We start from the raw sequence: 14974 nt of genomic DNA on the forward strand, positions 1-14974 counted from the left end.
AGCAGCAGGTGGGTACAGTGAGACAGAAACCAGCAGCTGGCTTTTAAAGAAATTAAATGAGTGGCTCTCATCACATTTTGCCAACTCAGTTGTAACTCCAAGTCTGAGCGATATTCAAATATCTCTTCTTGGGTTTGGGTGGGGCTGGCTCAGATTAAAGAATTTAGGTGAAAATGGGTTTGCTAAATGTGATCTGAAATGAGGCTGGGCTGATGCTTTCTGGCAGAGTTTCAGAGAACTGAGAAAGTCTCTGGAACCTTCTTCCATGTCCTAAGAGGTTTGAATTCTTAATGTAAAAATGAGACTCTGCTCAACTTCTGGGTATCCTGAGAGAATGATGACCATAATGCTTTTCCCAGCAACTTTGTCTGAGCAAAATAGTTCATCCTTCTCAGCAGGTCAGATAGTTACATATTAAGCATTTAGCTCCTGGGTAGTCTTGAAAGCTATGTGGGAATCACAACCAGGTCAGAATACAGCTGCTTTTCCTGCTGAGACGGGGGCTGAGTGGTACCCAGTGCTCTGCAACAAATCCAGCAGGCATAAAGGTGGGCTCTGCTGGGTGTCAAGCACTTTGAAAAAAAACCTGTCTTTAGAAAGCCAACACAATGATACTGAGAGGGGCTTTTCCTCTGTGCCTAACCACAGCAGATGTCAGCAGAAGCCTTCTGGCTGGCAGTTCCCAAATCCTCCTGCAGCTTGGAACTTGGGTACCAGCTACGATACAGCAAGAGCTCCAGGGCTCGCTGAAGGCAGAAGGGCAGCTGACGCCTCACTTTTTTATTCAACATTAAAAGCCCCCTTTTTCCCTCATCAGCTGTTCCCAGCAGGACCTACACTGGTCCTGGGCCCCCTCACCATGCTGTAGGTGGTCCAGGGATCTGGACATGCCAAGACAGGGATCTGTCTGTCATGCCAAGGCGTGCCTATCCTTCCTTGGACACAGCTCAGCTCCTTGTCCTGATGGCTGAGTGTGGACCGTGTATGGTATTGGTTACATCACAGCTGAAGCAGCTGAACTTTTGCTTTTGCAAGCTTTCATAACTGATGCCACAGCAATACTTTACCCTTGACCATTATAACATTGTTTAGCCCCTGTATCATTAAATAGCCAAATTCCTTTCAGACAGCTTCCCCAGCACATTTTCCCTATCTGACTGAGAGGTCTTCACAGGCTGTCCCATCTGATGGCAGAAGCTCCTTGCCTTGGCTGTCATCACAGAGTAATTTGAGACACTGAACAATTTCTGGCCAAGCTTCACCACCTCAGTACGCAGTACTTTGTACGGCACGACAGAAATTGTACAGGCCATGCAAATTGCTGTCATTTGCATGGGGGAGTCCCAAGTTTGGTCCACTTTAGCTTCTTGTTTGCTTCTTGTTCAACCCAAATTGAGACAAAGGGAGTCTGGTAACACTTGAATGTTCTACTTTTTAAAGCCATCTCTTTTTTTTTTCTTTTTTTTTTTTTTGTGTGTGAGACTCAAATCTTCCATGACTACTCTGCACAGAGACTCTTGCTCCTATTTGTGCTGCTTCCCATATTAAGGCAGTCTCAGACAGCCAGAGATGGCTCTTACCTGGGGATTTCCCCCCTGTGGGGACATTGCATGGATGACACATTGCTTTGTCCCTCTCTTGAGTGTCAGGGATGGTGATTTTCACCATGGGGACAGAGTAGGTCAGTATATGTCACTCCATTATCCACCTAAACAACTTACCAAACATGCAGCACTACACCCCCAAGTGTGTGCATGCACACGTGTGGGTATCACACGTGGACACCACATTCTCCCCAGCCCCTTTGGCTTGGCACTCCTGTAAAAGTAGCTGGAAATACATTGGTGATAAGAAAAACTGCTGCAGATACAGTACCAGGATGTCAGGGTTCTGTGCCTTGGCTATAAAGTCAACGTTGATACCGCCAATCACCACCTTTAAGGGGGAAGAAAGGTAAAAAGTGATTGGAAGGACTTCAGGAAAAGGTTTCCAAATTTCTTTGCTTTGCCTAGTCACTTCTCCCACCCTCTTGAAAGCTCTCTCACTTACAGTGTAAGGCCCAGTGCTTATTTTGAATAGCTAGAGACAAGTCTGTGCAATCCCAATCAGAAAGAATCAAAATCTCTGCTCTTTGCTGCTTTGTGAATTATGCCTGCTGACAGGAAGCCCCAGCATGGCAGGTGGGATGTTACAGTGGACACACAGGGATGCTGATGGTTTCTCTCTGTGATACACCAGGCCTTAGAAACATTCAAGCACTGGTGTGTAAAAAAGCAAAGAAAATGGGATAAAGTGGGCAGAAAAATGCAGTAATTTCTTGCAAGCTCACAGGAGAAATTGCCATACCCAGTGACACTGTACAGACCACTTCTTTTATTGTCCTACAAAGCCAGAATAAGCAGTTCAGCTCCACAAACAGGAAGTTTCCAGATTCTTTGGGGACATACAGCTGTTTTTTCTCATCAAATGCTGGATTGTTGTCTCTGGAGTCACTGGCCTTTTTTATGTTGACAAATCTTATTGCAAATGGGTTTTAGAAAATCTTTCATGTCTCTAAAGACCATCTAAAATAGATTTCCTGCAAATTACATGGCACAGGCAAAATCCAAGAGAGTGAAGAGTATTAGGGTTATAGTAGATCTTGTTCAGAATGTGCAGTAACTCTTGTGATTTTGTCAATCATGAGCAGGAGGCCAACAAAAAGAGATATTTATAAACATTTATGGCTCAGCAGCTCAAAATATCTCTCCCCACTCTCTTCCAGGTCTACTCCTGTAGTCACAAGTTCCCTGGTACTAAGAGCTGTGGAGCTGAAGCTGTACATAAGGGCATAGTAAAAGGTGAAAAGGTGATTAAAGTTTTAATGGCCCTAATGGTCTAAGGTTTAATGAGATTAGGCAGTTGTCAGTGTCTATTCCTTGTAAATGTGGATAGGGGGAGGAGGAGAAGACACTTATCTTTCAAGAATAACAAGGGAAACTAAAGGGAGAATGTCTGAGAGTGTGAAGGAGAATGATTGGTCCCTGGCTGAGTCATCTTTTACTTTTGGGAACAGATATAAATTTATCTCGTGCTGTCAGCAGAGAGGCATCATATGGAGGCCAGCAGAGGACTCACTGGTTGGGGCGTGGTCATGTCCTCTCGCCCAGGCTGGTTCCTCTTCCTTCTGGCTTTCTGTAGCTTGTTCAGGGCCACTGCAATGCAGCTGCCCACTCTGGCATTGTTCTGGATCAGTGCAAGGTCTGATTGGCATTTGTTTGAGGAAAATTAAAAACACCAGCAAGTCTGACCTGTTAGAAGCTTATGTAGGAGCTGTTTAGAGGGAGAAAGCAGGAAATACAGGCTGAGACTTGATAGGTTTGATCTCCCAAACCATAATCCTTTTAAATATAAAAATATTTAAATTTTGTTTGTTTGTTTGTTGGTTTTTTGTTTGTTTGTTTTGTTCACCTTCCTCCTGCAGTATCCACAGAGAGGAAACCTGTCTTTGACAGGTGGGGCACAGAAGCAAAGGCTTCACAGAGAAAAGAGAAGGCAAAGTACTTAAATTACAGCAGAGAGCCTAAAAACCTTAGAGGATCTTGGTCAGCCTCTCCAGAAAGACATACCTGCTGAGATTTTGCCAAGTCACTATAAGCAATTTTTTTTAGCAAATTGCACTGGGAGCAGAGTATCAGAGGCTTTGAAAGCCCTACTTTGCGGCTGCATATAGCTCTTACATCCAAAAATGCCTTTACCATTCTGCCCTGATGGCTCAGGTCTCCTAGAGGGCTGGCAGCAGAGCCTGGATGTGAATCTGGCTCTCCCAGATCCTACCCTGGCATCCCAGCCAGTAACTCTGCTTTCTCCTGGCTGTGCAGTAGGATTCCTGCTTGCCCAGGGGTGTTTGTCCTCCAAGTCTCTCTCTCTGTACCCACAGGGAATGTTAGATAAGGCAATGTGATGTACAGCACAGTCCTCTGGGAAGCCCAGGGACCTTCCAGTGTGCAGCCCCAGCAGAGACAACAGTATCCAGAGATTACAGGCAAGCCCCAGGGTCAGATGTGAGGGATTTCTTTGGGCTCTGGACCATCTGCCATCTGTGCTGCCCTCCAATTTTTAATGTAAAACGGGATGAAGGCAGTAAGGAAGTTCCTGAAAAATCAGGATGCAGGTGCTAAACTTTCCTCTGTTTGCAGACACTGAAGTGTTTGCTCCTTGCTAGACCATCAATAAAGTGACAGTGTTTCCTACCAGGCATTATCAGAAGAGACAGGAAATACACTGAGTACTTTCTTTTTCCCCCATTTACTAAGAGGATACTGGAGTCCAATGATTTCCCATCAGTTAATTCTGTGAGCTTCTGTAACAAAAAGGGGGTCACTTCTTTGCCTGTGATTCCTTTGAACCTGCAAATATAAAGAAAATGCCCACAGATGAGCTGAAATGGCATCAGAGGAGAAGCACTGTTGCCAGCAGATACTTTATCTCCATAACCACATACCATAACAAGTCCTGTAAACAAGCTTTGGTTAGATAAAGGTACAGTTGAAAATAAGTTGTGGGCTCACCCATGCCCAGGGCTAAGCTGTGCTAAGGCTCCTGCAGCAGTGTCCCTGCATTTGTTTACTCCCCCAAGACCAAGAGTAAAGGCAAAGGCTCAGGTTGCTTCTCACCTGGCTTGGCTGAGAGCTTGCTGGATGGCCTCCTCCATGGCCTGGCCCTCGGCAGCTCGCTCCTGGGGACAGGGCACTGCTATCAGCACCCCACTGCTCAGGCCCAGCCCCAGAGCACTGTCTGGGAGAGGATGGGAATATTGTTAGTGGCAATCCTTGGAGAAGTCAGGTGCTGCAGGAAAAGGACAGAGAACAGTGGGCACAAGGTGTAGGAGGCCTCAGAGGCCAAGCTCCAGTTCTTAGCTGACCAAAGATCAGGATCTTTTCCAGCCACCAACCAGTTCACAACTGCCTGTTTCTTTTGAGTCTGCCTGTACAGTAAAAGGGGCAAAGGCTTTTTTTTTTTTCATTTTAAAATGATTTCCCTTCTAAAGGCCCAGAAGTTGTTTTTGTTGATATATTATTATGTGTTGCCTCCACCAGGTAGAATAAAACATGAATGAGCATGCCAACTGGCTGCAGCTGGCTTGCAGTTTTACTTGCTGTAAAGACTGGACTTCTCTGCTACTGTATTTTCAAAGCAGTTTTGATGCAGGAATGGGGGAGGTGGGATGACATATTTTTCAGGGCAAATTTTTCTGCAGACTTAAATAAAGTGCCTCATCCAGGGTAATTCTTGTGTCCCTCCTTTCCAAGACCTTACATGGCCATTTCCACACACCAATGAGTTTAGCTGCCTCCTCTTCATCCCGGACATGATATGGTGCTTGGAAGCCACTCTGGCGTGAGAAGAAGGCCGGGAACTCTCTTGATTCTCCAAAGGCAGCCACGCACACACCCTGAGTCTCCTGCAGCAGTGGAGGTGAGACAGTCAGGTGATCAGTGGAGAGAAAGGGGAACCAACTAAAGAATGGGACATTTTCCTTCCACCCAGAAAGAAACTGCCTTTCTTTGGCACAGGACATGGTTATCTTTGTACATCCCATTCTATCCTATACTCTCACCAAGAGCCAGACATGGTAAGTGGCTAGATCAGCTCCGGCTCACTGAGGCAGGGGAGGCATGGGCATCCTCTGTGTGTGCTCAGGGCTGATCCAAAGCCATGCAGCTGTCATTGGCACCATCCTGGGTCCAAGATAACACCCTGGGATCTGAAGACATGTCATGAACTGACATGATATAAATGAGTTCCGCTTACTATTGAGAAACATTGACGTTGACTGTCACCTGAAGTGCTGTCCCTGGTGGTTTCCAACATGCCAAGCCTTAAAAGGAGACTACTGAAAATTATCTGGATTTCCTTTTTAATTCTGATTTTTAGTGTTTGATGGATCTAGCTTTCTTGATCCATCAGCTTCTGGGAGCATCATCCCAGAAAAGCAAATCTAATGCCAAAGAAAAAGGACATGGCTAGCATTACCTTTGACCTCAGTTGGAGCAGCTGCTGGAACAGCCCCTTGGACATGGATAGATTTATGTGAGGGTGCAGCCAAGTGCTTGTAAAGCCCCAGGACTACAGGAGTGTAAATATGGCTTCACATCCTCTCAGTAGCAATTTCTGAAAATCTTTGGCTTAGGACCCATCCCAATGCCACCGGGTACTCTGTGCACAAAGAACAACGTTATCTGCTTTCAGACACCACAGCCCATGCTACCTACCAGATATTCCAGTGTCCTGCCAATATCAAGGATAGACTTGGCTCCTGCACATACAACAGCAACCGGAGTTCGTCCTAGCTCTGTCAAGTCAGCACTCACATCCAGAGCTGTTAAGGGACAAGCAGCACGGTGGTGGGGATTGTGTTGTGCTCCAAGCTGATGAGATCTGACCTCCTAAAAAACCACATATGCCCAGGATGCCACTGCCTGACTTTAAAACTGCTCAGATCCACAAGCAAATATTAAAGGTTTAGATCATGTCTTTAGGTGTTGACATTGAAAGAGATATTGACAAAAAGAAGTTACATGGCTAAGGGCAGGTGTGCAGCCTTGTACTCTCAGCTCTTCAATCACATTGATGAAGAGCATGCAAAAATTTGGTAGAAGAGAAAGAAAAAGGTGTTGTATGGCAAGGACAAGGTTCAAGGAGATGCAATATCACTGAAGTAGACTTTGAGTTTGGAACTGACAGTGCTTGCAAAAAAAAAAGGAGCTGACCTCAGGAAACTCCCTGCTCTAGATTTACACCACATCTGAAAGGGATGGCATACAATAGGGCACTGCACTTGGGCTGTGCTGGAAATATATATGGCTGAGAAGAGAGAAAGCATTTAAAAGCCACAAACTGTACAACCAAGACCGGGCACAGACACACACCTCTAACACAGAGCACGCTCTATTGTGGCAAGGCTCTTCTTCTCCTCAGCTGAGAGAGCTGATAACAACACTGTGCTTGGCAGCCAGTATCAGGTTTCCAGCCCTTACAAAGAGGGAGAGGTGCAGTCATCTCCTGTTGCACCAGCAAACAACATCAATATAACCCCGTGTAAACAAGGGATAAAGAGAAATTTCCACCCCCTTAACAACTGTCCAGGGCTCAAGAGGAACATTTTGAGGCTTCTGGAAAGGGGACATCAGGGAGAAAGCAACCACAGTTTGATCAAGAAGAATGTTAACTTTATTCTTCTGACCAGGCAGTCACTGTAGGACAGGCTGGGAAAGAGGAAAAAGAAGGAATTGAATAAAACTGTAGCAACAGAGGGAAAAGTAGAATGTGTTGATGTTCTTACTGTTCTCCCCATCCCGATGGACACCTCCTATGCCACCCGTCACAAACACAGGAATTCCTGCTTTGTGTGCCGCGATCATTGTTCCAGACACGGTAGTGCCACCGGACAGGCCCTGTCAGGGAACAACCAGTCACACTCAGCCCCCAGGGTGACATGGAGAAGCTGTGGTCTGCCACACAGCAGTGTGAGCAGCTGACCAGTGAAATTCTAACACAAATACTCTTTTAGCCAAAAAGGCAGAGGAATTCACTTAGGAGCTGGACTCTGTAATCCTTGTGGGTCCCTTCCAACTCAGAATATTCTGTGATTCTGCAAATCATCTTTCATCCCTGCTGTATGAGCTGTTCCTGCCCTGAAAGCAGAGGCCTTTGTTGTCCAGGGTGTTGCACAGGCAGCTAGTGGCACCTTTAGCTGTCACTTTAAGCCTGGGATGGCCAAAGTGTCACATAGTTTACATGCAATGTGATAATGTCCTATCATGCCAATAAGAATATTCTTAGCCAAGTGCCCATGGCTTGCCAGCAGAACCAGAATGACATTTCAGGAGCCCTATTTCATCTATGCCATTCCCTTACTCTTGTATTTTGACTCTAGTTAGGGACACTTTTGTGTTTACCAATAAGATACCACTTTCCATGGTGTTTTTGAGAGGTTTAAAAGCCACCTGGCTTGAAGCTGGAGAGCACTATGCTGTTGCTAGAAAAGCAACTATACTTTACTAGGAAAGACCACACTAAAAGTTTGCACACCATACCTGGCTGAGGATGAAAGGAAAATCTCTGCGAGACACTTTAACTGCATTTTTACTGCTTGCCAAGAACTCAAGTTCCTCGTCTGTGAGTCCCACATGGATTTGGCCCCTTAAAATACCTACAGTGGCTGGCACTGCTCCATTTGTTCTTACAATTTCTTCCACCTCTCTGGCCATGCTGAAATAAGATAAACAAAACAACAATCACAAAATTAGAGATGGAAACAATCAAGCAAGAAAAGTGTCATGTTTGATGGCCATCATTCACAGTTCTACAGTTCTTGTGATTTCAGCTACATCCTGCTCTTCTTGTACCTGCCTCATGGCAGAAATTGTTGCACTTGAACTTGCAGAAGTCCCATCTTCAAGGATGATAACGTCCAAGCTCTGTGCTTCATTTTTGAGAAAAATCACTACAAGTAAATCTGGTTGTACAATATGCTACTCAAAATAGGGATCTTCTCAAAGTAAGACTTTTCTTGTCTTTTCCCTGTTATTTCTCTGACATCATAGACATCCACAGAAACCCCAGGTAGTCCAAGTCCTGCTCAAATGACCAGGATTTATTTTTCATAATACAGTCAGTGAGATATAGAGTAACAACAGTGCCAAAAATCTGCTGCCTTAGGGTACTCCAGGGCTGCAGACTAAGCCTAGGTTTAGCAGATTTTGTACTTGAATAATTTATACACTATCTTTTTTAGGAGCAGCTTCTTCTCCATTTCTGAGCTATCTGGACATATGCTTGGCAATCTTTAATTGCAGAAACTACCTCTTCCCCAAAATCGAGTTTTTAGAGCTTCATTTCAAGACAGAATGTCAGAGAGATTGGCCAGGTAAAAAGCAAGATGGAAAATCAATACCAAAAACCTTTCTGTGCTCTCTGGAAGCAAGGACGGAGGGAAGAGTGCAACGATTTCTGGCACTGCAACTCAAACTCAAAAGTAGATGAAACACACATCTACTGAAAACTGATAAATAAAGAGTAGACGTGGGGGGTTCTGTGCAGGGTACAGAAGACAGTGGAAAGGGACCAGGAGCTCTCACAGTAGCTGCTCTGAGTGGGCTAAGGAACAGATTTCACTATTGTGTTTCAATCCTTTTTGCATTACAAAAGATACAGGAAAAGAAGGTGCAGAGTGTTTTCAATGTCTCTACAAACTATGCAGCTGAAAAGGCTGATAGCTCTCTTTTAGAACAAGTGACATTATCTGCTGCTCCATTTTAAAGAAAGCCAGAAATTTAAGGTGTTGGATAAGGAGATAACCGAAGCTCTCCGTATTTGTCTTTAGAAGTCCAAATACAATTGTTTTACACTTGAGCTCACAGTCTGCATGCCTAGCAACCTGACATTTCCTTTTGCTCTTGCAACAGCTTTGGCTTGACCAAGAATACCGATACCAATCCAGTAAATTATGTGCTTCATTCTTACAACTTCACTGAATGAGGAACATCAAAATCCACCACCTCAAATTCAGAGGATAGGCCATTCCATGTGTAATAATGGTGCTTTCCAAGGCTACAACGGGTCTCCCCTCCACCAGAGCTTCCTGTACAGAGGGATGAATCCTGACATAACCACCTGGGAATAAACACAGAAGAGTGAGTTATTTGTGTGGGTATTTGCAGTAACTGCTGAGCTGTTTTATAAAAAGCAAATTGTCGTCATCACAACAAATTTATCCCCCTCTTCAGCTGTCCTTTGGGGTGAATTTACAAGTAACTTTAAGAAGACTAGAGCTGTGTTTTATGTAAGTGAAATGTGTGCAAAACATTGTGTTAAGATGAATTATAATCCTCATCACCATCACTGAAGGATCCTCTGCCACAATTTTTGCAACTGTATGGTTACTGGCTCCACTAACATTACTTCAACATTATTGTGAATAAACTGAGCCCTGCAACCACACCTAAAGATGGAAATACGTTTAAAAGAGTGGAAGCACCAAGGATACCATAGTAACTCAATATATTTTAAGACTACCACACACCAAGACTATTGTGGCTCTTTGCTGTGCTCCAAGAACACTGCCAGCAAGGTCTCTGCTGAATTCAGATGAGGAAAATGCTTTCCACTCAGGAACTGTTGCAGAATGCACTACTCACCATGCAGAAGTCTTCTCACCTGGGTAGTCCCACGAGCCATGGAGGACACGTGTCTTGCCAGGCTGAAGGTTATCTTCCTAATCATCTTGTGGGTGTGGATGGGCCTGAGATAACAGAAGTCAGGTGAAAAGGAAGGATGTAATGCAGCAGTGATGTAAGCCTGAGAAGCTGAACACATCAGCTTCACATCAGACCTTGGAAGGTAGACAGCCCTTGCCTAAGAGACTGCCTGGAATCTCCTGGTGTTTCACGCATGAGCCAGGGTGTCAAAACAAAATGTTCAGCTGCAGAAATGGAGCTGGAAGGGGTCACCTGGCCCACTATCAATGCTGGGCTGAAATCGTGGTGGAGCAGAGGAAAGGATGAGGAGTAGCAAACTAGGGAGAATTCTGAAGCAGAACACCTTTTAAATTCCAAAGTAACCTGCTCATGATAGATGTCAGGCCCATCCACTGCCACCTTCAACGTGAAGGGTCACGAGGAGGAATCTACAAGGCAGAACAGTGCAACAGGGATATGAACCTGTTTTTTGCTGGTGTTTAGAAGAAAATAAGCAGCTCAAAAAGGAGCCGAGAACTGACAAACCAGACTGGAACTGCAAGGAGCAGAGAGCAGCTTTCCCTAGAGCCGGGAGTGCTTTATGCAGGCTCATGTTACATCATCCTTCTTAGCACAGTGCCTTGGAAGCAGAGTGGCAATTCAGCCCCAGCAACAAACTCCAGAACTCCTCTGGTCTCTTAGCAACTCCTTTTCACTCTAATTAAATTCATTCCCGAACAGAGAAAGAGGGGGAGAGAGCTGTAAATGTTAAGAGAGTGGTCTGGTCTGGGCCTCAGGGCAGTTTCACTCAATGCCTGGCTGCTTCACATACTTTCCCTGGGCTTTTGGCCATAGCCCTCCAGTCTCCCTGTTCCTCACCCCTTCACTAGGAAGAAAGGATTCCCTTCCTCAGTCCTTTGTGCCTATTGTTAATTCAGATGGCAAATTAATTAAAATACAGTGCTGTGTTCATGTTACACTTCGAAGAACATGGCTCTGGTCTCAGTACCCAGTGTGTGGCACTTCAGCAATATAGAAAATTCTTATACCCAGGGAGAGTGTATTTATCCAAATCTAAAGACTTCGACTATACAGGACAGCTTGGGCTGTGTAATTTAAGAAATGTGGGACTGAATCAACAAGACACAATACACACCTGACTGAAACACTAGGATTTTCCACTTTGCAAATCCTTTTCATGCTAAGCTCAGCAGCTTGAGCTGCTCATGGGTTCGTGCAAATGTTCTGGTATGGCTGTGTGTGTGCCTCCACGCCCCTCGCTCTCTGGGGTAAAGTCAGTTTCAGAATAAATTCATTAAGCCAGCAGGGTTACGCCAGGGATCGCTTGAGCTGCTCGAGTTGTGCTCTGAATTTTAACAACGCCCCAAACTCTGAAGCACAACACCAAGGAGTGCCCAAGCTGTACTGGCCAGTGGGTAAAAACCAGCTGGTCACCACCTGAAACACAGCAGGGCTAAGCTGATATTCACGGGAAGCTCGGCCAACATTCATCCTGAGCTGGCTCAAGGATTTTTGAAGCTTGGCAAGTTTTGCTGCAAGACCCGTATGACCTTTTGCCTTGTAACCAAACTTTGCACATTCATAGTGCACGTTTCAGGCAGCTCGAGCATGGACCTGCTCTCCTCCCACCTCCCCTGTGCCCCGTCCGGCGTATCCGAGCTCATGGAGCGATGGCCTGATGTCTCTTACCTCTGGCTGTCCGTCTCATGGAGGGAGGCTGGGTGGGTACTGGAGCAGTGCCTGGGCAGCCCTGGGAGGAGGCGGAGGAGGGGGTGCTCTGGCCAGAACTCCTGGCCAAGAGAGTCTATTTATTATTAACCACAGGCACAGCTGAGCTCCACAACTGCTCCCTGCCCAGGGTGCAGGGGGCCGCTTCATGGCAGGGCCAGGAAAGCTTCTGTGATTATTTTTGTTCACGCAGAGCCAGATTTTCCCCTTGGTCTTTAAAAGACTTCTCTCATTTTACAGATTCCTTTCCTATTAGATTTTTTTTTTTTAAATCGGTGAATTCCTTGCTCCGTAAAACAATGCCTTTGCAGACTGAGCCCCTTTGTGCTTATTCCTAAAAAGCAGAGGAATCACATTCATGCCTCCCCCACAACTTTGCCAAATGCAGCTGTTAAAGCTCTTTCTTCCCAGGGCGAGAGCTCTACTCAGCTCTTGGCCTCTCCAGCAAGGAAAGCTGTATGTCTAAAGACAGCTGTGGCTATGTTTTTTACGGTGCAGACACCTGGCTACACCAAGAACATGGGCTGAGGTCACAACAAAATCTATTGTAGTCTCCTCCTATAAAGACAATCCAGTCTAGCAACTCAAGGGCATCTTTGAACAAGGACTGTGAAATTAATGTTTGTCCCCTCCTAATATAACCATGATACTTTGATATCTATTGCATTGGTATTGTACATGTTTCAGTTTTATATTCTGCAGAAAATATCAGAGTTGAGAGTTAGATGGTCATGAAGGAACTGATTTACAGGTTAAAAGACAGGCATGATTCTGTGCAGCTTCCATGCACAACATAAAACTGGCTGAAGTAATTAGTGTCAGGGAACTGATTTTACTGCAATCCATTAATCAGGAAATTGTAAAACGTAGGTTGTTAAAGCAGTATTTGCACTTTACACTCATCCCTTTCAAAAGAAATTTCTCGCAACTTTTGTTTAACTCAGCAGTAACAAATTGTGTCTCACTTTCTACATCCTTCCAATCTCTTCAACTAAACACGTCCAAGGAAACTTCAAACAAAGCTTGCTGAGTTACAAAGACAATCTGCCTCTGACTTCTGCTACCCAGTCTGGAGGGAATTTAATTGCAGGAATGATAGATTCCATCCTCCGATACCATAAATGGATGCTGAAGATTTTGTGAACAGTATCTTTTTCCTGGGAGGATGGGTACTGAAAGACCCAGTTGTACTGAAAGAAAATGTGTAGGTAAAATAGCATTTTTAAAAAATACACACAAATCATATTGACATAATCTTATTTTCCATTAAATCTATTTGGAAGGACTGCATATTGTAGGAATCCATCTGGACCATCAAGGTTTTGATATACTGTCAGGCAAGATGGGTTAGTAACCAAGCTGGTCATTCAGTTTCCAATTATCAACATCATCTCAAGGTGATCTTACACAGTGGGCACCCAAGTCCAGCCTGTCATTTTAGGTAAGTCAGGGGTAAGGATGTTTTGCTTGATTTCTCATTTCTTTTCCTTAAACCCACTAGAAAATCAGCCTGTTGGATTTTTAACTCAGCTTTCCAGCATGAACTTGTGGGTCTCTGAGACAAAATGAGGCAGGTCAAACAGGTCTCCAAGGGCATTACTGCAGTCTTGTGCATATCCCAGCTCTGGAATTGCTCCCAGCAGGCTTCTGCAGTGTCATATATGGCTGACAATAGTGATGATGGGGTTTGGAAGCAGCCAGTAGGTGACTGGCAAGAGAGAAAGCCCTGGAGAAGAGCTGGGGACAGGTTTGTAAGAAAGTGTGGGGCAGTGTATAACTCACTCCTCTGCCTGCTGCAGTGTTAGCTGCCTTTCCAGTCCTGTCTGCCTGCCCGTGACCTGGAGCATGCTGCTGGTGCTTCCCCCTCCAGGCCTCAGAAGTAGAAGTTAATATTAAACAGGTTCCTGAGGAAAATGGGAGCGGCTGGGAACAAAGAAATTGCCATGGCAGATTCCTACTGCCCGCTGGGAGCTGGGCCCTACGGCCACCCTGGCATTTTTCTTTCTGAGTGATTCCTAGAGTTAACATCTCCCCTGAAACCTTTCCTCTCTCAGGGGCATCACTGCCAGAGGCATTAAGGAAATGGGAAACTCCACATTACTTTTGTCACTCTGTCATGTGCACCATGGGACAGTGCTTTCCTTTCCCTATGTACCTGATTTCTAACAGTCTGTTTACAGTAGTTAGATTTGCTCATTGGTGTTTCTCTGTTTTTGAAGCTTGCTTCAAGGCTGCCAGTATCCAGAAGACCTCCTAGGGACATGCACAATCATACAGAACACATTTAATCATTCACTTATTTTATACCTTAGTGAGAACTATGGTGCCTGGAACTGTCTGTCTTGTCAGGGCAACAATCTAACCATAATGAAGATCTGACAAAATTGCTCTTAAGTGACTTAACCTCTTCAACTGTCTTGACATCTCCTTCCACTTTCATCAGCAGCTTTTCATGATCGTTCTAATGGATCCAAAATAGCTTCCCAGATTATCTTAATGGCTTAAAAGTATTTGATTTTTCTTTTCCTAATATGAAGTATTTTTTCCTCCAGCTGCTTCTGACGGAATGCAAGACTGAACACGCACACCTGGTGCAGCTTTTGAACTTTTATTTCAGTGATGAAAATTGTGTGAAAAATGCTCTGTGATGGAATCAGGTGCAGAAAATAAGTTTATTCTTTTAGATATTAAAAAAGGTCTTTCCAATTCTCATGGGACAGTTTTCCATCCAACATCCAGGCTTTCTCATAACAGGGATTTGAGGAACTGAATTTATGAACTATTTGGCATTGATCACTGTGCTGATAATATCAGGAGGGAGTCTGGTGCATAAAGAGCCTGGATCAGGGTCTTTATAAGCCTGGATCCTGGTGCTCCGTGTCCTGGATGAAGGTTGGTCTTGTACAATCATTCAAAGAAGTTTTCATTCCAAGATTGTTGGAGTTCAAGGTTCATTCCAAGAATTAGCACCTTTTTTTTTGTGTTTTATGCATACCTCTATCTTG

At 44.7% G+C, this 14974-nt stretch overlaps 1 protein-coding gene across 3 annotated transcripts in view; it reads right to left on the bottom strand.

Moving 5' to 3' along the window:
- The window catches only part of LOC111936907 (uncharacterized), a 29246-nt gene extending 15897 nt beyond the window's left edge, over positions 1-13349 (bottom strand). The window contains exons 1-11 of one of the 3 annotated variants that reach the window (XM_086884949.1): positions 11931-12033; positions 10182-10285; positions 9543-9657; positions 8079-8253; positions 7325-7436; positions 6255-6361; positions 5317-5443; positions 4656-4776; positions 4303-4388; positions 3118-3242; positions 1876-1935 (exon numbers count right to left, since the gene is read on the bottom strand). In XM_086884949.1, the coding sequence (XP_086741075.1) occupies positions 1876-1935; positions 3118-3242; positions 4303-4388; positions 4656-4776; positions 5317-5443; positions 6255-6361; positions 7325-7436; positions 8079-8253; positions 9543-9657; positions 10182-10266 (1113 nt within the window). In that variant the 5' untranslated portion in view covers positions 10267-10285; positions 11931-12033. Of the gene's footprint in view, positions 1-1875; positions 1936-3117; positions 3243-4302; positions 4389-4655; positions 4777-5316; positions 5444-6254; positions 6362-7324; positions 7437-8078; positions 8254-9542; positions 9658-10181; positions 10286-11930 lie in introns of all 3 variants that reach the window. The other 2 variants (XM_023938057.2, XM_023938048.2) reach the window with 2 other exon arrangements.
- Between the last annotated feature and the right edge of the window lie 1625 nt (positions 13350-14974).

Source organism: Cyanistes caeruleus, chromosome 4, assembly GCF_971803275.1.
Source record: "Cyanistes caeruleus chromosome 4, bCyaCae1.hap1.1, whole genome shotgun sequence".
NCBI classification, from domain to species: domain Eukaryota; kingdom Metazoa; phylum Chordata; class Aves; order Passeriformes; family Paridae; genus Cyanistes; species Cyanistes caeruleus.